Genomic DNA, 22010 nt, shown 5'->3' with positions numbered 1-22010 from the left:
TCGAAGTCTTTTGAATGGGTTTTTGTTTTTTGTCGGGGGAACCAGGGTGATGCTAACTTCTGGGTTGGCCTACAAAAATATGTCATCCTTGCAGCACTCCATTGTCCTATAGATGAGAGCAGGCATATTTCACTTTCCTGTCTTCAGAATGACCATGCCCCCTTTTGGGTGCAAACAATCCGCAAGGCTGTAAAAGTGCCAGCGCAGAATTGAAAAAACTAGTGGTACCATGCCAAAAAGCTGCGCCGTTGCATTTTACATGTCAAACAAAACAAAAAACCCCAGTTTACAATTTATTTTTTTCCCCAAAGAGCAATGGCGAGTAAAAGAAGAGCTCTGTGGATTCAGGCCATCCACAGAGAGGATAAAAATGATAAACTGTGGGAACCCAGTTGCAGTGGAAAACACTTCATCACAGGTTAGTTAATGATGTTACTGAGTAAATGGGACGTGTGCCGATGGTGCCTGTAGATCGAAGTGAATCTAGAGGTAATGTATTTTCAGGTTAGTCCACTTGGTTCGTTCCACTGAAAGGACACTCATCAACCCCTATTTCTTTATTTTTTTCTCTATAACTACGCTGATCATTGATCAGCAACGACATAACATAATTGTTATAGGATTTGGGCTCCTAATAGCTAAAAAGCAATTCAGTATTCTTATTTTATGCTATTAAATTGGCAAAGACCTCGGAATTTGCATTTACTGCCAGTCAAATTAGAGGGGCTGCTTTCACCCAAAAGGGTCAAAGGTGCAAAGTACCCCGATGCGCTGCTCTCATCTATTGTTGCTTTTTAGGAGGGGGGGTTGGTGATGGTAAATAGACCGGAAACTTCACATGAACAAGTAACCCAACAAAGTCAGCTAAGCTTGCAGTATGAAGTTGGTAATTGGCTTCCAATGGAAGCTTAACATTCACAAAATTTCTCCATGCCTCAGGTAGCGCATTTGGCAAGAATTAGAGGTGCCTCCTTGCGTTACTGCACCAACAAGATAATGAATAGGTTCATTTCAATGCAATGACTGTTGAATTATCTTGCACACTGAAATAAAAAATGTATATATATTATAAATATATATCTTTTTTCCTCCTCATGGGCTGCTTCTTTATAGTAGGGGTGTGCATGTTTTCAGGATGGCCCTTTGAAAGGTTTTGCGAGAGCGTGCAACATAGAGCGTGCCATGTCTGACCACTTGAATATATTATATTGTAATTGATTATTTTACATTCCAAAGTTAATCTGAACAGATGTTGTGCACAAGAATTCTTGAATATTGAATGGTTGTGCTTAGCCCTGATGCCAACATAAGCATTGGTGAAATTCTTGCAAGACAGTTATTCACAAAACATGTCGGGATATGGAAATTGAGTCATTTTGAGACATTTTTTCAAGTTGAAGGCTGCACGTTGAGACGTTGACGTGGTGACTTGATGTTTTGGAAACGTTGAAGACGGCAGGTGAGACGAAGTCGACATTGCGACCTGACATCGCTTTAACTTTCATTTTGGCCAAATATTTCAACGGCTTTCAACACCCTTGCTCTTGTGTTTTTGGTTTTAGAAAGGCTAGAAAAAAAGACACCACACTCCAAGCTCCAAGTATCGTTCTTGGCTACAGCCCCCATGCAGACAAATCCAAAGGTTCCGGAAGCTAGTGTGTGCCTTTGACCATAGGTTATTTTGTTGCAAGTGAATGAACTTTATCAGAGACTATGTAAGTTTTGAAAAAAGTAAATAAAGAAGTAAATTAATTCTTTTACAAATGACAAATTGGACTAATAAGCAATTAAATACACCCTTGCTCAATTCAATACACTCAGAAGTTTTACTGCGACAGTCTTATTTGGTCTGGTATGACCAGTAGCTTATGGTGGCTAATGTTAGCTAATGTAAGCAAACTTTGAAAAGATTTTGCTGTGTAACTGACATTACTCATTCAGTTCACTGACTTTATGATTTTATCTACTTCACTTCACTTTTACTGTATGTTTTAGCATTTACCATTATCCCATAATTGCTTTTGGCCATTGTGTAACACACCATAGATTTATTGTGCAGTGCACAGGTTAGAGGAGAAATAGACTGGAACATTCAACAATCTGGTGAACATACAGTATGTACAAAAATCTACTCTCTAACAGTCATGTCTATTTGTTGTACAATTTAATAAAACTCCAGTAAAATTGATTTTGATAACTCTTTTTATTGAATTTGAGGAAATTTAATCATTTATAGGACAAGGAAAAGATTTGGCATCACACATAATTACAGTAGCACTGAAACCCATGCATGCTGAAAATCCTACAATTGTACTAAGATGTATATATGATTGTTGTAAAGTGGGTAAGGTGACTTCAGGTTGATTATCTAGACCTGGCCAGACCCACCATATTCTGGGCTCTGCTGAAGATGGAATAGTACTGTCTGATAAAGACATCACCCAGGATCCACAGGCTGTCACCTCCATTGCCAAAGCCAGTACGGCAGCCATAGTATTGAGACTGTGGGAGGGATTTAGGAGAAGAATTTCAGATGGAGGGGAAGTATAGTGCGATGAGAAAATACAAAGTCTGGCAGGGAAACAAACACTTACCTGACGGACGTAGGCAGAAGCTGGGAGGGTGAATTCCTGTCCGTGGATGTGGAAGGTCACATCAGGCATTTGGGCAATGTTGTTACAGTTGACAACATACTGAGGCAGAGGGAGAGAGAGAATAAAGTTAAAGAAAAAGGAACTTGGTTATATTATCCAACTTTCAGCTACGTAAAGTAGTATTTTACTCAAGCTGAAGCTACAGAAATATGAATTCAGTCCACCAACTCGTCTTTCTTGGCACTTACGTCTCCGTTCTGGCCGCTAGCTCCCACCCCACTGTTGATGTTGCTGATGCTGTTCTGAGGTCCAACAATCAGAGAAGTGCCAGTGTCAACGATAGCCTGGCAACCACCGCTGCAAGCCACAACCTGACCATTGACAGTAACACTGAAAGGGATACACAGTACAGCATGCATCAGACAGATATCAAACACTTCTGCCTACAATATCACTTTGGTTTGAATACATTTCAGAGAACCTGTGATGCTGTATCCGTGGCTTTACCTGTCCACTGTGATCTGCCAGTACAGCTCACTGGAGAGGGGAATCCAGGTGATGGAACCATAGTAGTGGTTGGGGTCAACACCACCGAAGGTCACAACACTGCCTTGCTGAGAGTTACTACGGAGGAAAGCGAGAACTTACTGAACTTACTAGAAACTAGTGCTGTCTTAGTAAAAATTTGTATAGTAACAGTTTAATGTCCAGAAATATTTCTCTAGATAGGATACTGTAAAGCTATGGCTGTACTTACGCACTCAGGTACACAGAGAAGAGGTCCTGGTTGACCAGGCCCTCGTTCATCATGTTGTCGAAGACGGGTGTCGCGCCAGAAGCAGACAGGCGTGGGTATGCCAGGCCCAGAATACCATCAGCACGCATGTACTGCATGAAGGGAGCCTCAGTCTGGCTCAAGCCGAAGATCTGGTTCTTAACAGCAAGCCCACCGACCTGACAGACAAACACAAAGACGGTACAAGGATTTAAAACTGTCTCAAATTACAGTGGGCTCTTTAAAGTAATCTGTATGTCCCCGCCTACCTATGCCTTTTCTATTTTAATGACATTTTTGGTTGCAAAACACGTGAATAGATTTTAATTGTGAAGGAATCCAGGTCCATTTTTGCCTTGAACATGGTGGTAATAATCAGTGTGTAAGAATAAATATAAAAATATATTTTCCAGTTCAAAGTAATACTATATGCTTTTGTTTCTCACCGTCACAGTGTCATATCCAAGGTAGCCAGTCATGCTGCCGGTGCCATATTGGATTGTGAGAGGACTGCCATTGTTTCTGTAGGTGCTGCTCTTGCCAGGGTTAAATTTGTCATGGTTGTCTGAGAAGGTACACATGAAAAAAGTTGTTAATGTGCAAAGTAAGAAATTAATAAAAGTTAAGTAGCTGAAAGCAACATATCTATGCACATGTTCATTCATACAATTTTACAATGTAAATTACAAAGTTAATTTATAAAAGTGAGATTTAAAACTGAAAGTCAACAGTTAAATCTTCCCCTCTTGTTTTCACTCTGGTTTGATGCGCAGCCAATATGAATCTTTTTTCTGTAATCCCTAGACTTTGGAACAACTAATCAGAGGCTGTTTGAGGACCTCTGTTCTGGCCTAAAGGGATCGCAAGGCCTCTGATATAGCTAGGTGCCAGGCCTACCTGCATCCCTTAACCCCAACCTCTCTTCAGCCAATGATTACTTATCTCCTTGCCGGTTAGCCCTAACCCTACCTATCCTTACTTATGGGATTTAGGTGTCATCTGTTATTCTTATATTCAATTTCTCAGCTTGAATGGGCACCTGGTTACCAGAGGGACCTTCGTGGTCACCTGGCATGCGCCAGCCAGCCTGTGCCTTTCATGTGGTCCTGTATTAACTTCTGTAGATGTCAGTCAAGACAAGCAGGACTTCACAAAATCTCTTACCCTAACCTAACAAAGCTAAGCTTAAGCTAACAAATAACCAGTGTAAATTGTTAATTTTGAAAATACCTCAGAGTGAGATAAATAAGATGGCAAAACTTTCTGAAAATGGTTACTAAACCTCAGTCCAGACATCTAACATTTGTCTGTTAAATGTGTGGAGGTGTAAATGCTTGAATAGTTTTACATACTGCAGGCTGCACTGTTGCAGTAGATGGAGGGCACCCACAGGTTAGATGAGCCGGTGTCGAAGATGACCTTGAAGGACTGAGGAGGGGTTCCAATGGAGATGATTCCATAGTAAGACAGCTGGAGATGAAGAGGAGATACTGAGATTATTCATGAGCAAAACAAGCCATTTCTTAAAGTTCTATTCATCCGTCTGTTCAAGATTTAGCAGCTGTTACTCACATCAGCATCGTTGGTCATGGACTCACTGCCCACTGCAAAGCGCTCGTCAAACTTGGCCATGGGGTTGTATGGGTACTTGAGCCTGTACTCCTCCCATAGACCCTGCTCCTCCAGCAACTCCCTGGCTGTCTTACCCTTCTCCAGAGGGACCCTAGGATTCACCAAAGGGAGCAACCTTATTTTTTCCCCGTTCGGCTACATTGCCTTTTATTGACCTGTAAATCATTTTTTGCTCATGTGTCCTTCCTCTTAAACCTCCCACTACCCGTATATGAGGAAACTTTCTCCTGACACAGCTGCCTTCACTTAAATTCAAATTTACTCACAGTACATATGAAGAGGCCTCATTTAAGTGTCATATATCTGCAGTTTTTTTCAGTTGAGCTAATGAAGTTTAGGTAGTTTAGGAAAAATCAAAAATAGAACAAGTACAGGAATGTGCTAGAGTGGTAAGGCTGACTTACTGGATGAGGCACTCAGACAGTGCCACCATGGCACACATAACAAAGACCCACTTCATTGTCTCGGCTCTGCTGTCAACTGTGTAAGAAAAATTAATTTCAGTCTAGCAGTTCATGTCACTAAGGTCGCATTACAGAACCATTCAAACTGAATTTCTGCAATAGTAATATAGCAGGTATATGATCCCGTAGTATACTCACCTGTAGACTCTCAAACCTGAGTGCCTACAGACAGGCATGCATCCTCTTTTATACAGGTGGACTGACATTTTACCATTACACATTGATAAGGCAATGCACACAAACAAGTGATACACAAGTAAAGATAAGTAATGGACAAAGTAATCGTTGACCTCAAGACAATGTCAATTATGTGATTAAAGAAAGGAACACAAACTTTTAGAAAAAGCTTGCACAACTGCAGTGTAGTATAATATTTGTGTTCATGCTGAAGGTGCTAACTGGTAAAATAAATCGCAAAGGTTCTCTTTGCAAAGTCAAAAGGTGATGCAAAATGATTCACGGCTCTAGGACATATGAAACACTTTTAGTGTTTTATCTTGGTTAATGCTACAGTTTTATGCATATTTTGTTTTTATTTCATACTTTTTATACTTTTATTTTATTTTAAACTTTTGTCTTTGCACATACTGTACATACCCCATGCACTGTTACTCTACGATTAAATCTGTGTTCTTTGTTTTAAACATCCGTGTTTTCTTTTGTGTATTAGCCATTTTTGTATATATTGTGTTATGACATACAGTAATGAAACCAAATGAAACCAAAACTTCATATAATCGAAACTTTAATGCATTGTCCATGCACATTAGAGTCAAACATCTCACATATTTAATGTCATTTAATTTTAAACTAACAAACACCACAGTCAGTCACCTTAGGATGTGGGTCTCAGCAATACGCTGAGCTTGCTGCTACGTTATCATGTGTTTACTCTTATATCAAGGTCTTTTCCTTTAGATAGTTAATAATGAGTTACTGCTGATAAAATAGTCATAGAGCTGTGTTATCATTTAAAATAAACACATAACACACACACACGATAAAAACTAGTACACAAAGTACTGTTACAGTAGAACACTGCTTTCCTGTTATAAGTAAAATGAAGAAATGAAACACCCACCGACTTTCAGACCACATGGTCACTTGTCTTTATTCATCTGTAGACTAAAATATCCACAGTCTCTTACAAAAGTATATCAGCATATAAATGCAGTTACAGACATGCAGTATTGTAAGGAACAATATCATGTACAAAGACAACAGTGTTCAATTTTTACAAATATTACATTAATTACTTTCCTTTTCTCTCTTTCTTTACTCAGAGTATAAGAACTTGGCTTACCAACATCTGTCTGTCTTTATGTGGATGGTCATCAGGTTTTTTGGCTTAAATAATTACTGGGGTTAGAAAATCAAGGTCAATATTTTGTAGCAAAGTAAATTCTATATATATTATATTTTATTCCTATATTTTAACATCTGCACTATTTTATGTCTTATCTCTTAGATTCTCTTTTTTTACTTGCGTGACTTTCTTTTCATACATTTTGTACAAGTTGGAGGGAACCTGAGAACAAGAATTTCATGCAAACAACTGCTTCAGTGTAATTGTTGTGCATATGACAAATAAAGACATTGAACTTGAAAAGTTTGTTTGATGGACTGATTCAATAAATGTCATACGTGCAAGTGTAGTTTGCTAGAAACTCCTTTTCTATGTGAAATAGTTAGTGACCACTTCAAAATGGAAAAGTTTATTACTCCTACTCAAAGCTTCTTGCTTGTTTTTCTTTGGAATACTAGAAGACTTTACAGAAATATCATAAATGCTCGAAGAACAGCTTCAGTCCATAAATGGTGTTGATGGTAAGCCCTGAACTAGTTTTGTTTTCTGGAGGAATATGTTAAATGGTACTCCAGCGATTTAGTATTGTGGGACTTGCCAGAATGGTCAAAATCAAGTCCAAGATATCCTAACTTTTAGTCCCTTTACAGGTCAAGCTGCAAAACGCAGGATCTTACAGTTGTGGTAAGTGTAAGATCCCATGGTAGCGGCAATAGCGACTTTCACTTGACTCTCTCTCATTGGTAAATGCCCACATCTTTCGAAGTCCACACCCCTAGATTAAACAGGCTTTGCTTTTTGGTTTTTAATCAGAGTCTCAAAGCCTAAGCCGAGATAACCCTGATGGCATTGTCTGGGGTTATTTTCTCAGACTTGACAAAACTCCTCCAGAACCACAGAAAACATTATGCAACTATTTTCACAGGCTGAGTAGTACTCCCCATGACAAGTAAATTGATTTTTATGTGCAAATTCAGAGTCCTTTTAATGCCAAGTAACAAATACAGTGGTTTGCAACACTTTGTACTACAGAAATCTAGTCAGAGCCTCTACACAGATTCAGTGAGAATAGGATCTATCAACTAAGTTCACTTCCACTGTAACTACATGGTTAGTCTTGCTCAGTCTCTGATCCTTCAGAGATCCAAGCTTTCCTCTTCACAGGGACTCCGTCACTGATATGCCTTCTTACCCCTTCTTCACTCCTGGGTCTGGTTTTATTGAATGCTAAATGTTCTCCTCCATTGCCACATGGACCCATTCCTTGGGTCAGGAAGATCCTCTGAGCTGCATCAGCTGAATGAGAGCTCCCAGAATGCCAAGCTCTCCTCCTGGGGAACCTGTCAAATCCAGGAGAACCTGCAGGATACAAACCACATATTCCAGATGCAAGCTTGGCTGCTTCAGAAGTATGGTTGTCACTAGATGCCTGAGGCTGGAATGGTACTGATTCAGACTCAGAGTAGGTGCTATGTGTACGAGGAAAGATGTAGATCGATGCAGCGGAGTATTGAAGTGCGGAGGGAGTTAAAGAAAACAAGGAGGGAAGGGAGACTCGTGGCTTGGGGTAAAGAAGACCTGTCTTCCTGTGTCTAACTTCTGCTGTTTCCCTTTCTTCTCTTACCAGTTCCTTTGGCTTTGCTGACTTTCCAAATCTCTCTGCACCTTTGTTCTCGTTACTGATCCACATCTTCCTTCTTCTTGTCTGAGCCTCTTCTAATTTCATTTCCAGGTTGTGAATGTCCTCAGTTATCTGATTGACCTGATCAAAACGAGATAGCAGTGCACTGACGCAGGGCAGCAGGCAGTCCAGGTAAGGCTGGACGTCAAACCCAGGCTCGGGCACTGATGAGTCCTCAGACCTCATGGAGAGAGCCGAAGACAGGGGACGGGGGGATGAAAATGAGGAGGACAGGGAAGGAGAGTGGGTAGAAGGGAGGGTGGAAGACAAGGTGGAGAGACAGGATTCCTGTGAGGACCTGGAAGGAGGGATGTCCATACCTTCGAACTTCACCCTGTGCCTGAACTAGAAAGGAAAAGAAATGTGAAATCAGTAACATGAATTGACTTTGGAAGTTTCTCATTTACTCTGTTCTTCCAATGAAATGCACCACAACTAATGCACTACCTACCTCTTTAGCTTTGGTGAGTCCCATCCACAGCTTGAGTCTCTTGATGAAGAACTCCACCATCTCATAGTCCTGAGGTTCAATGGTTGGACGGTACAGCTCAGCCTGCTCTGCCCTTAAGGACACAGCAAAAGTTAACAATGAAATCTACTTAATGCACCCCTAAAAATTTGTTGGCACTCTGCTAGGGGAAAATTTGAAGCATTATTAGCAATCGCACATTCAATTCAGCATGTTCATTGGCAAAATTACAATCATACATCTTTCTTCATTCCTTAGAGTACAGTCAGCAGCTTCTTGGCCTGTTCTACACTCAGATACCTGGCTAGACTACATGTTGATGTTTTTTTTAGCATTCCTAGTGGCGTGTCTCTTGGAATGGCAATGTAGGTCGGTCCTACATTTTCTTGTTCCTCTACATGTGAAGAACTGTATACTTCTACTTGCTTAAGTCCTTAATGAAAGTCACTCCACCTCCATGAACCTTCCAAACAACAGAGTAGCCCATCTGTGATTTTATGCACCACTTGGACAGCTGGAGACATCTGAAATGCTGAAAACCACTTGGACCTGCCGTAAAGGTTCTACATAAAAATTAATTACATTTACCACTGCTAATATTGTGTACATACATTGTGTACCTGTATGTACGGATGAGAAAAGCTCCGCAGAGTCTGGCCAAGAGCCAAACACTTCCCCCCATCAGTAGTAGCCCATAAAGAGGGCCCAGGACTGGGTGGACCCTGCATAGTCTTTGGAGAGCCCTCCGGCCACGAAGGATGGACAGCACTGAGACACCGGTCTGATGTACTGACAGGAAACCTTCCACTGAACGGGAGAAGAGCTGAAACAAAGACAGAGGCATATCAAATACATTTCTTTTTTATGAATATTCAATTCAGCTGAACTTTTCTTCTCGTACCGTGTTTCCGAGGTGAGTGCAGAGCAGCAGCAGCAACAGCAGTAGGACAGTCAGAGTCCACATCTCCCTCCAGGCTCTCTGCAGCACTCTGCCTAACCCCACCCATCTCCGCACAAACCTCAAGGTTCCCAGCAGCTGGAACACACACAGCAATGGAAATGAGTAGACATTCAACAGAGTGGGAAAGCTGTGGTCCAATATAGAGTTGTATAATGATGAACCAGAGCTCTCATTTACCTTAAGAACAAGTAGAGTGAGCAGGACAGCCGCACACTGAGAATACCTCTGCGCCAGTAGGGCAGCACTGTGGAAGTTGACAAAGTTGTCTGGTTGGGACCGAAGCTAAACGACACATACAGGTTATTGTCAGGTAATCAAAGTGACACATAGAATAGTCAGTTTTTACTGCAATAGTAGTAATAGTAATTCTTTTTCTTTGTAATTATAATTAATGAATATACTGTAGGGTTAGGGTTGCATGCATATGTAGGGGCTTAAGTAGCATTTGCCTCCAAATCTGCTAAATTGAACTACAAGGACAAGGGAACAAGTGATGCACTGACTCTGACTTCTTAGATGTAGGTTATCAAACTACCATTAAATCTAGACTGAGCAGTGGTCAAATCTGGACTCATTGGGCTAACATATAACAAGGGCCTGCTTAGCAGTTGACACTCACGTTGGAGGTAATCTCAATGGAAGTTTTCTGTTTTTATTTGTTACCTTGGAAACACATAAAGTGGCCTGGGACAGGAAGCAGAGCTGCAGGATAGCTGTTGCCAGGGACAACAAGGCCAGGAGAAGCTGGAACCAGTGTCTGCATTGTCGCAGATACTGGGCACGCTCAGTAGCCAAGGACCAAAGTTCGCCGAACAAGATGAGAAGAGCAGAGATGAGAAGAAGAACCTGCAGTATAAAGCCAGTGGATTTTATCACTGAAATGATTTTGTAATCCTTTGCTTATTAATATGTATTGCTCCTATCTTCTATTCTTTGTGTATTTGAAAGGATTACAGTGTTTGTTACCGCAAGTGCCACCTGCAGCTCCTGTCCAGAGAAGGATGATGGAAGAAGGAGTGGACAGATGGAGAGAAAGGGGGTGACTCCCTGTGTCTGAGCCCACTCTAGTTGTATGGACACACACACAAATAAACCAGACTCTCTGTGGTAGTGTGTGAAGCCGACAGAAAGCGTTTTGAACCTGGGATTTAAAACATCAATTAGAAAGCATCAAATCAAAATCAATATTCATATGATGAGTTTTTAACATTTTTGCTTCTTAATGAATGCCATCTGATTATGGTAATGTATAGCATTCAATAAATAATCCATGTGTCTCTAAAAGTGTAGATTTCATCATTACAATGGAGCGTTAAGATGATGCAAAAACATCTGTTTGATTCTATGCCAAAATATCAAATTAGAAGATTCAGTATCCAATGCAAAAATATGCAAAATTGTTTGGTAATCTACATGTGAAAATGATCATCTCTTATTGCTCCATTTGTTCCCGGAAAAACAAAAGTTGCATTGTTTTGTTTTTTGGCAAGTTTTAATGGGGTGGCGCGCCTCATTATTTTCAAAAGAGTAATTCAATCTTTTCTTGCTCTCAGAGGAATCAACGACTGAACAATGAACGTATTAATAAATGCACACTCAGCGTGTCTTGGAGATGCAGTCACCTGTCGCCGTAACAAATCCACTTACTGTTTCTTGCACCAGTCTGCAATGTGCAGCTCAGCTAGGAGCTGGTGTGTTGTTACACTGCTGTTTCCCAGAAAGACCCCTGCCAGAGGACTGAGAGTATGTGTGTACTGCAGCCGTGGCAATCCAACAAGGCGCAGTGTAGGGTTTTGGTGTAGGTGTGGCACCAAGGTGTGGTTGATCCACTGCTCTGCATCTGACCAGCTGGATGAAGAGAGAATCGACATAAGTTTAGGATTGTGTCTGTGTGTGTAAGTAAAAATGCAGATATATACAGATACAACATCAGATTTTCAAGCTTGTTTCTCAACAGGTACTCTCTTTTGTCCTGACCATTAGATTGTATATACTTTTTTTTGGAAATTAAACGTTAAAAAGTCATCTAGGTCATTAGTCACATGTGCTGCCATGGCAGGATTAAGGCTCATGCACAGATGTTATAGACATGAAAGGACAACATTTTGTCTTTTTCCATGTTGATACCATGATATGATTATTTTATTAACTCCTAAGGGCTGAACTTGAGACTTCAGAATTTCCTATTATTATCTTTAGTAGGCTGGATAGTACACTAGAATGACATTTTAGTGCTGCTTGGGATTTTTTTGCTTATAAATAAACAAAATGATATATAATAGTTGTCACCATTCCACAAGTTTCTTGATCTACCATAATCTAAACCACCAGGCAGCACACGCTTGTTTAATATTTAATGTGCAAAAAGCTGCAGTTGCTAATTGAGACCTTCTGTCCAGGGTTGCATTACTTTGCCAAGTTATTGACGTTTAATGGTGTATCACCTTTGTCCTAGGTCCTTGTCATTTTAGACCTTACACCAACCAAACCAACTGTGTATGATAATAAGACATGAGACTCTTTGCTGTACTGTTTTAGAACAGCACGAAAGCATTGTCAGTGACAACCAAAGGATTTTTTGCTTTATACGGTTTATTTATTTTAGTATATACAATAGCACATATATTTCAAAATAGTTCTTGATTAGCAACTGAGGATCATGGCTATTATATGACACAAAAGTAGTTGTTGTAATTTTTAATTTTCTGACTTTGGTAATTCCTAGAGGTAATATCAAAGATATGTCATGTGGTTGACAGCAATGCTTGCCATTACCCACCCTTCCCCAAGCCTTCTACAGATCTGAGAACATAATTAGTGGTATACTAAGAATATTGCTCTTGCATGTTAAAGATTCCATATCCCCTACAAAATACACTGGGTGATGATTTGAGAAATTAGTTTTTTCAGGCCCCAAATATGTTTTTAATTAAGTACCAGGATGCGCATAACGACCTCTGACACTGATGTTGGACTGGGAGAGTTGTGTGCACACCCGATGAAGACCAACTCAGTGAAAACATGTCATTATAATATGTCTTTTGGAACAAGCAGAGTCTTATGCTCAAGGGTTTCTCCCCAGATCATACAGTGTGTGGCTGCATTTGGTATGATGCAGTCATTTGACAGCAGGAAGCTGAGTGTTGTCCTTACTCTCGGAGTGAGGTGAGGTTAGGGACCCCCAAGGGTGCTGTGTGAAGACGGCGCCTGACAGCAGAGTGCAGAAGCCTGCCCTGCCTCTGCTCTACGCTGTCCTGGTAGTTCACCATCAGCACCAGCAACAGAAATAACAGCTGGCACACACAGTGCTACAGAAAAGATACAGAAGATAATTAACAAAGGATTAGATGCTTCTGGAGACAAATTGCCACAAAATTATTAAGTTTGGTTTTATTCTTACCCTCATAAGTGATCGCAGAGCTCGGACTTTGCGGGCCTCCTCTTTAGCCTGTAGCAGCCCGTAGCCACATGGTGGCCGAACCTTCCCGCCATGCTCTCCAAATGCCCTCACCACAGTGGTCTCCTGAGCCAGCTGGTCCTCCACCTCCGGATCCACAGGCCTCCACAGCGCTGTGTAGATCAAGGCCTGCACACACACCTGAGCAAGGAAGACGGAGATGCAAATCAAAGGAATTATCCACCAAAGATCTAAGAAGTGAGTTAATTAGATGACATGTTTGAACTCACCTTGAGAGGTTCCAGCAGCAGAGCCGAGGTGAGAAAGGCAGAGAGAGCCGATACCAGCCACATGAGGACTACTGTTCTAGACAAGAAGCTGCCGTAAAGTCCGACCACAGTCAGGCAGGCCCCTAGCAGCAGAGCCACCAGGGGGTAAATCACACACAGTGCCCAGGGAGGGAGCAGCCAGCTGGGCTGACCTCGAGCAACACCTAAGGAAGGGGAAAAGAGCAACAGACATCTCAAACACTGTTCACACGAGATTACCAGATGTGAATAAAAAACACCAATTACATATTTACTGGGTGTTTTTATCCCATAGTCTAGTACAGTGATTCCCAACCGGTAATTGTACCCCAGGGGGTTCTTATTATGCATTTGCCAGGGTACACATGGAAAGATTGTGGAGTAGCTCAACTACGGTAATTTGAAAAAAAAAAAGGAATTCTGATTTGAATTTTAAAAAATATATCCACATATTGAGTCGGCTGTACCTCAAGTGCATTAAAACTAGTTAGTTATCAAGCAAGCAGAGAAGCTGAACCGTAAAAGTCAAGGATAAACAGTTAAAATAGCTAGCTAAAAGTAATGGATAAACAATTGAAATACCTAGCTAAAAGAAATATTTAAAAAAAAGATAGCTAAAAGTATTGAATGCTGAAATAGATAACTAAAGAAGATAAATGGTTGAAACTTCCAACTTCTGCCACTCCCAGTATGAGTCGTACAAATGCAGGGCTGTTGGGGTACATCTGACAGAAAAGTTTGGGAATCGCTGGTCTAGTACCTATGCGTGTGGTGGAGGAGGAGCGTGTGGAGTCAGGAGAAGGGCTCGGCAGGAAGGTGCTGGCCACGGAGTCTACAGATAGCACAGAGGGACACTTGTAGAGTCCTGCCCCGTAGTGGGAGGGACAGGACTGTGGATCTGGCTTGTGGCTCTCTGCACCATACAGGGACTTATCGTCACTCTGCTCTGACCAGCTGCTGCTAAAAAGCACAAAATCACAGTATTATAGAATAGTCTAAGCAACACAGAACTGCATGAAATGGCATTTGGATGTTTCACAGAAGTGATCCTTACGTGGTTGAGAGTGAGGATGTGGTTCTAGGGGAATCCCGGCCGCTGTCTGAGTTGCTGTTACTTATATCTGCTGTGTCCTCTGCTGCTGCTGCTATAGACATCAGCAGATCCTCCTCTGGCATCAAGGACAAAAATACACAATCAGACTAATATTCACACTGTATCTATCCACATATTTCTAAGAATCCACCTAATGAGTTATGAGCAATGTGTGATTTTGTCTTTTGCAATTAAGTGCTGTAATTTCCGTTTTAGACAGTACACTTTCCCTAAACCTGCCTGCACTCCTTCTTCTTGAGTTGATGACTTTCAACCTTCAGAGAACAGGTTGGAAACATTTGAATTTTTGCTTTAAAGAAACCACAAAAATACTCAAATTAAACCCTGATTTCCCTTCAGTGAATATTTGAGTTTATTTGTTTACAGTTTCTCACCAGACAGAGTCAGAAGTGTTGTCAGATTGTGGTTATGAGCTTGCACTAAGTTGGTGTTCCTGGTGGAGACCTTTTGGCCAGGTGCAGCAGGGGATTGGTGAGAACTGGAGATGTCTTTTGAAAGGGGATATGTGCAAAAGGGAGAGAGAAGAGCACTAGATGAGCCGGTGGAGGAGGGGGAGGCCAGGCGGAGCTGCATCAGGGCCTTTTTTCTTCTCAGCTGGCGTATCGGGCCAAGAGCAGGTGAAGCCTTGCAGAGGTTGGGGGCTGGGGTCATCTTGGTGAGGTAAGGACCTACTGGTAGATTGAGGAGGCTGTTGCAGGAAGGCCATGTCCCTACACCCTCCCTTTGACATGCTCCATGTGTCTGGGGTGCCAAGCCAGACGCAGCCCAAAAGTCCAGAATACTGGAGTCAAACGCCTTGCTCTCCAGTAACTACAGAAACCAGAAGAACACTTAATGAGACAGACAGATAATAGCAACTATTTGTGTGTGTGTGTGTGTGTGTGTGTGTGTGTGTGTCCACATGTGTGTGCTCTCACAGATGAAGGACTGTCCCGGACTGGGACGGTGGAGTCTGGGAGAGACAGGAAGGAAGGGCCGGAGAGCTTCGATTGGCCGAGGTAGACATCCATCTCCACAGAGTGACAAACAGGAGAAGGAGGAACTGAAATGTCCACGGTTACCTGGATTACACACACACGTAAACTGCTGCCTGAGCTTTTCTGAGTGTACATTCAGATACATGGGAAACACTCACTTGTATTGTTTTCATTCTGAGATAAGACCGTTTGACAAACAAAGCTTGGACGCACGTCCAACACATCGCTGTAATGACCTGTAATCAGCACTGAAGGCAGATATAAGAGCAGACAAGAACAAACTCCACCAAAACTCCATCTACGCACCTTTTTAAAATCAACACATCAGTAAGTCATATCAAACTGATTCAGGTCATATGAGGACAGGGCTTCTTTCAACACTCAAATGTATCATGAAAATGAAGTAGCTTTAAGCTGTTTTAAGTTACCTGACTGTGAGTTTTTCTAAACAGGAAACAGAGGAAACACTGGAGAGGAAACACCAGTACCGCAATAGTCATCCCCGCGGCAACTGTCTCCGCGTAAACCAGCAGCTGGGCGGAAACCGGTCCACTTGTGGCAAAGAGACACAAATCAGTTTCATCCTCTAAACTCTGCTGCATCTACTGACAGATTGGTTTGTATCTGGAAAATCTCAAATTTAATGCCATGTATTGACAATAATGTCCCTTTGAATGAGCAAAAAATACTATAAAGCATAATTTTCTTTTGCTGATAATGCAATATTATATAACCTTAACTAGTGATTATGCAGTTTTAATTAAATTATTAAAGTAATTAAATGGACTGTATCTTTAGTAAAATGTTATCGAATCATCTGGACAAAACTTACTTTAGCAGGTACACTAATTTATAAAAATTATATATAACAATTTAACAATTACTACATTATCTGTCGTTATATTATTAATTCCCTGCATGAAATGATTTTGGGTTCATAGTGAGGCCTATAAGCCATCCTACCTGTGCCCCTCGGCGCCAACAGCCCCGTACCACAGAGCCCCCAGTGCCAGGTAGAGGTGCAGCATGAGGGCACTGCATGTAACCCTCTGACCCCTGGTGAAACGGCTGTGGGCAGGGCGTTCCCACAGCGACAGCCACAGGTGGTGCTCAACCATCCCGAACATCAGCTGGGAGGTGAAGACCCGTCGAAACTGAGAAAGCTCCTCGGGACCTGGGGAGGATAAATTGAAAGGTTGAAAAGAAGTTGTCAGGAAAAACACACCACACAGCCACCGGACTTCATTATTAACAAAAAGTGGCACACGCACATGAAGGTTTGTGTTTGCTTGTATGGGACTGTGACGGATCAAGCACTCTGCAAACAGAGACGGTTTGATAAATCCTTGAATACAGGACTGTGAAAACAATGCCAGAATGGAAAGATACTTACTGGTTTCCCATGCAGAATCACAGGTTTAAGAAAAAAGTTGATACTCACTGAAAACAAATTGCATTTCATAGGGCTACTTTTAAAGAAAACTCAAACTGCTTGTTCTACTATATTAACAAGCAGGTCATGAATATTTTTTGCTATGTCAGTTGAAAGTAATGTGTATGAGCTTACATGAGGCTAGAACTTCTTTCTCCACAGAGCCGTTCTTCTGATTCTCCACAGAGAGCCAGTCCTCCAGCTGGAAGAAGAACATGTGGTCTGTCTGAGGGTCCCAAACCACCACATGCTGAATGTACCAGGACGGGTCCAGACCTACATTTACATATATGATACTCAGCTACGATCACATGTAATCATTCAGACCACTTACAGTATCCAGTGTGAAGGTGGGTTTGATCTCTTGAGCCATTACATAGCTGTGGAGGGACTTTTTGGGATGAAAAGTGGGATTATTCAAGGCTCACATCCTCACATAGCCACACAAACTGTGTGCATGTAAATACAAGCTCATACTTTTACCAGTTTATTTTTTTTTTACTGGAATCTGATGCAGAAATGTATTAAAACATTTTTTTATTTCAACGAATCATTTGGTCTCGCACTAGGTTTTAAAAATGTATAATTATTTCGAAAAATTAACCAAAATATCTATCTAGAGGATGAAATAATTATACCTAAAACAACACCAATAGTTTTAAAAGGAGGATATTTTTGCAGTTTCCATGTACCTGTGTTATCGTGCCAGATGCGTATTTTCCAAACTTCTCCCAGGTTGTCATCTGTCTCCAGGTGAAACTGGTCCAGGCTGCCACGCTGAAAAGCTCCATCCCTCTGCAGATGGCGAGAGCCGCTCTTGTTCACACCATACAGACTGATGCCAACATGTGCTGTGGTGCCTGGTGAGTCACACCACAGCATTAATCATTTCAATCATATATAGTTAACGGTTTAATGAATTCAATCATGAAAATGCATTTATTCCTTATATTCATGTATTCACTTTTCACTTCTACATCGTGTTGACTTGTCCTTGGCTGACCTGCTCCTTGCCGCCAGCCAGTCTTGACCAGCACTCTGTAATGATATAGCCCCGGTCGGCCACACAGAGGGACCTGGCTCAGTCTTAAGCTGTCCAAGTGGTCCAATTTATGGGCGATGAGCCCCACCAGCAGGTGAATCAGAACCAGGACAGCACACACAATCCCCACCACCATGTTGCGCATGGGACCGCCTGACTGCACAGATAACACGGATGGAGGGAGAAAGGGAAGAGCCTGTTGATAACTATCGTCTTTCTAATCCTGGCATTTGGGGAATGGATTAGATATGTGTATTTGTCAAAATATTCAAAAATATGCACTAAATAACAGCTGGTGTAATGCTTTGTGTTCTCACATACCGGTGACAGCAGAACAACAGCCCCAGGATGAACAAACAAACTGGCCCCAAACATGGTGAGGTGCTGGGTGAGACAGTGTGCTGCGTGGAGTGTGCTGCCCTCCAGTGGCTGTAGACCCTCACTGCTCCAACGCCTCTGCTTCACACTGTAGTACTGGCACAGAGAGCTGAACACACACGCCGACACATGGACAGGACCGCTGTCGACCAAAGATGAGGTCAGGCTGACAGAGAGAGGCTTGTCTGTCCCGTTCAAACTGTTGTGGAAGAAAATTCAGACATGTAAAGTAATTCTTTTTTCAGCAAAATGAGCCATCAAGCAGAGCACTGAGTTACAGAAAAGAGCCGTGACTCACAGTGGAGACAGAAAGATGGTTTCCTCTGTGGAGGTGGTCGAAGCAGAAAGAGTGAGAGCCCACTTTTTCACTAGGGAATTCTGGGATGCATTAGTCCCTGGCACTGTAGAGCTCACTTCTATCTTGACATGTCCCAGACTCACTGGAGTAGTGCCTAAATATGCATAATGCAGTTTGAAACCAGCCTTTTTAATTTATAATTCATGCAAAAACTCACAGATATACAGTAAACTTAATGAATAATTACTGCATGCATGATCAACCTTAAAGATAGTTCACTTTCATTATTAAACAAATGACTTTAGACATCCTGAAATGTCATGTGTGCAGCAAAACTTCCCAGAACTGTCACAGTCACTGTCATTCAAATGTCGTTGAAAATGTATTCGTACTTTAGGATTGAACTGTGGTAGGGCAGCCCACTAATAATTTTAACTGTATTCTTATTACGTTTATTAAAAAGACAGTTTGTAAGCTAGTCTGTATTTACTCTTAATGAATAAACATTTAAAGCCACTAAATGTCTAATTGTTGCTGTCCTCCCGTGGTAGTTCATTTTCACTGTGATTGGCAAATTTTTTCTACAAACTGAAACTGAAATGTGTATTCGAAACCTCTCAGTTCATTTTCGATGTCCAAGGGGCGTTATCAGCGGGCACAGACTAAAATATCTCTGGACGCAATTGGAAAGACCTACAACCAATCAGAGCAACGAAAAGGTGCTTGGTCCGTTTTCAAGCAGGACAAAAATGGTGGCCTGGTCACAAACTTTGAGCTAAACAGTACACTAAAATGTGTTTCTGAAAACATTTGAGTGAAACAAGTTGTAAACACACACTGAAATATTATCATCTTATAAATGTGTTATGGCAAATGTGTTAGCAACCAAATGCCTAATTATGCATCCAGCAGACCCAGAACAACATTAGCATTCATTTGGAGTCGTGGCCACCTGACAAATATAAGTCTAATATTCACTCTCCTTTAAGCTCTGTTTTGCTCTCCACCAACTCCTGAGGGGATTCGTGGATCTTTGCTAGATGCTCCGCTATGTCTACCCACCGGTTAGTCACTAACTTTGTTTGTCACCTGTTTGGTGTTGGGCTGGTAGTGTACAGTGGGTTTATTAAAGCTTTTTGGCTGAAAACAGCTGTCAGGTTTATAAGAGTGATGAAACTAAACCAAAACAGTAAAGTTGTAGGCCATAAAACCAAAACAATGAGCTGGAAGACACTAAAATGCTCTATGGGGCTGAAGGGAACTCCAGATTTTGCTGATAATTCTCTGGGTTTGTCAATCTAAATAACGGAACACATAGTGATTTGATCCATTGTTACTATAAAAATATTGGTTACTGCAGCTTTAAAGCCGCTATGCGTACAATTTGAACATTTATCAGTTTGGCGAGTATTAAAAAAAGATACTTAAAAATAACGGATTAGAGTTATTTAAAGATGATATAACCACATAGACATTCTAACACATATGGTCTTTAAATAGATCAAATTTGGTTTTGTACCCATCAGAAGTAGGTGCATTGCAAGTCATTCAGAAAGTCAAATGGTCATTAGCATTATACCAAAGTTAAAGATCTGAAAAAAAAAAACAGAATAGATCCAGAGAAAGAAAAATAATCTACTGTACCTGGGTCCAGGCTGAAGTTGAAGGAGATATATAAACCTGCATTTTTATCTAGTCCATCCACAGCTTTTACTGTGAGGTTCAACCTTCCTTCCATGGGGAGTGTTACAGTAAGACATGTCCCATTCCCGGCTTCACCTACCCTCCCATCTCCACCCCCATCGTCCTGTCCCAAAGGGTACTTGTTGGGCAGGGTGACCTGTATGGCCTGTTCAGGGTCCAGGTCCTGGATGGGTATGGGCTGGCCCTGAGGTGTGGTGAGCTCCATGGCAACAAGAGTAGTGGAGATTGGAGGGTTGGCTGCAGTAAGCAAAGGGTTGGATCCCAATTCTGCATCCATACCAAACAGAACCTGCACCACCTCAGACTTCTGACTCTTCAGGTGAGCAGTAAGGGAGGCGGGGATATGAAACTGACAGTGAGAACTCTTCGATTGGTCAGTTGATGATGACTGAGAGGGGATGATCTGGTTTTGGTTGGACTGGTGAGTGCAGAGGAGGTCAGAGGGGTCTCCTTGGAAACCCACTGTGTTGATATAAGGAGTGGAGAGCGAAAGGGGTGCTTCACCATGAACACGTGCATGCATCAGAGAGCGCATTAGGGCCCCTGCGTGACCCAGTGCTGACCGGGCGACTGTGGAAGCGTGCAGAGTGCCTGAGTAGGCTGGGTGAGAACTGGAAGCACTGACAGACTCAGACACAGCAGCCAGGGTGCTACCTGGAAACACAAAATATTCACCCATTTGGTAAAGTTTGCAATCAGTACATGACTGTTTCATGCAGAAGATGGTGGTTGACCAGCACCTATGATGTTAAGGATGTTCCTTCCTATTTCAACAGCTGACAAAACACCAGGACTCATCTGTTCCTTCATTATATGGATCATCTTCCCCACAGCTTCCAGAACCTTCTCCTGACAGTTTTCACATACCAATTCACTAGAAACAGCCTCGGGAAAACAGAGAAAATAAAGACATTTTTTACAGAACACTTGAAAGGTGTAAGATGAAATGGAGGCAAATTTTGACAAATATGATGTTAAGCTCTGGTGTTAAATGGCTTTCTTGTCTCTTTGTGTGTTTGTGTTTGCATGAATTACTGTGGGCACCAATAAGAGAATCTTCTCAATGGATTAAAATTCTATTTATGTTTGAGATTCTGCAGCTGTCTCCTCTGAAGCATTTTCATCATTACTGATCACTTGTTGAATATTTTTGAGCTGAGAATGACGAGGAAACAAACTAGGTGATTAATTACAGTAGACTGTGACAATGCGGAGCTGATCTGATCAACATCCAGCAAGGATGACATGGGAAGAGAGGCCAGGGCTTGGGTCACATTTTCCCGGATCTCCCTTCTGTCCATGAGCTCCCTGGCAGTCTGTCCAGACTCCATCTGTGGACAGATGGGTGAAACTCATTAGTCCATATTCTGAGAAAATGCAAACCTTTCGAGATTCTCACATCCACTATGCTCATAAGCTTCAGTTATTCTGTTATGGATAACAGCTAGTTAATCATAATCAGTTTAAAGTGTCACTTC

General features: G+C 41.7%; 2 protein-coding genes across 12 annotated transcripts in view; both read right to left on the bottom strand.

Annotated features, from left to right (window-relative positions):
* Window positions 1–2184: 2184 nt before the first annotated feature.
* LOC122867904 (pepsin A-like) lies at window positions 2185–21785 on the bottom strand. 4 transcript variants are annotated; one of them, XM_044179344.1, is made up of 12 exons: window positions 21778–21783; window positions 14170–14173; window positions 5604–5612; window positions 5406–5481; window positions 4942–5092; window positions 4722–4839; window positions 3816–3934; window positions 3352–3548; window positions 3102–3218; window positions 2843–2984; window positions 2595–2693; window positions 2185–2502 (listed from the first exon to the last, which is right to left on the bottom strand). In XM_044179344.1, the coding sequence occupies exons 4-12, from the start codon at window positions 5459–5461 to the stop codon at window positions 2365–2367; spliced, it is 1137 nt and encodes a 378-aa protein (XP_044035279.1). In that variant the 5' UTR covers window positions 5462–5481; window positions 5604–5612; window positions 14170–14173; window positions 21778–21783; the 3' UTR covers window positions 2185–2364. The 4 variants fall into 4 exon arrangements, with proteins under 4 accessions (XP_044035279.1, XP_044035280.1, XP_044035277.1 ...); XM_044179345.1 differs by lacking the exons at window positions 5604–5612; window positions 14170–14173 and having other exon boundaries at window positions 21778–21785; XM_044179342.1 differs by lacking the exons at window positions 14170–14173; window positions 21778–21783 and having other exon boundaries at window positions 5604–5656.
* The window catches only part of pkd1b (polycystic kidney disease 1b), a 29483-nt gene continuing 14020 nt past the window's right edge, over window positions 6548–22010 (bottom strand). Inside the window, exons 18-42 of one of the 8 annotated variants that reach the window (XM_044179320.1) lie at window positions 21726–21863; window positions 21273–21417; window positions 20473–21186; window positions 18829–18982; window positions 18474–18729; window positions 18075–18309; window positions 17803–17970; window positions 17246–17386; window positions 16642–16852; window positions 16107–16230; window positions 15619–15762; window positions 15076–15511; window positions 14642–14756; window positions 14348–14547; window positions 13570–13772; window positions 13283–13480; window positions 13036–13190; window positions 11530–11730; window positions 10849–11023; window positions 10546–10728; window positions 10060–10164; window positions 9823–9957; window positions 9533–9744; window positions 8904–9015; window positions 6548–8797 (exon numbers count right to left, since the gene is read on the bottom strand). In XM_044179320.1, coding sequence (XP_044035255.1) covers window positions 7883–8797; window positions 8904–9015; window positions 9533–9744; window positions 9823–9957; window positions 10060–10164; window positions 10546–10728; window positions 10849–11023; window positions 11530–11730; window positions 13036–13190; window positions 13283–13480; window positions 13570–13772; window positions 14348–14547; window positions 14642–14756; window positions 15076–15511; window positions 15619–15762; window positions 16107–16230; window positions 16642–16852; window positions 17246–17386; window positions 17803–17970; window positions 18075–18309; window positions 18474–18729; window positions 18829–18982; window positions 20473–21186; window positions 21273–21417; window positions 21726–21863 — 5775 coding nt within the window. In that variant the 3' untranslated portion in view covers window positions 6548–7882. Of the gene's footprint in view, window positions 8798–8903; window positions 9016–9532; window positions 9745–9820; window positions 9958–10059; window positions 10165–10545; window positions 10729–10848; window positions 11024–11529; window positions 11731–13035; window positions 13191–13282; window positions 13481–13569; window positions 13773–14347; window positions 14548–14641; window positions 14757–15075; window positions 15512–15618; window positions 15763–16106; window positions 16231–16641; window positions 16853–17245; window positions 17387–17802; window positions 17971–18074; window positions 18310–18473; window positions 18730–18828; window positions 18983–20472; window positions 21187–21272; window positions 21418–21725; window positions 21864–22010 lie in introns of those variants that run through there. The other 7 variants (XM_044179321.1, XM_044179322.1, XM_044179323.1 and 4 more) reach the window with 7 other exon arrangements.

This window comes from Siniperca chuatsi, linkage group LG20, assembly GCF_020085105.1.
Source record: "Siniperca chuatsi isolate FFG_IHB_CAS linkage group LG20, ASM2008510v1, whole genome shotgun sequence".
NCBI classification, from domain to species: Eukaryota; Metazoa; Chordata; class Actinopteri; order Centrarchiformes; family Sinipercidae; genus Siniperca; species Siniperca chuatsi.
Note: the sequence above shows the minus strand (reverse complement) of the source record. Positions and strands in the feature narration are given on the sequence as shown.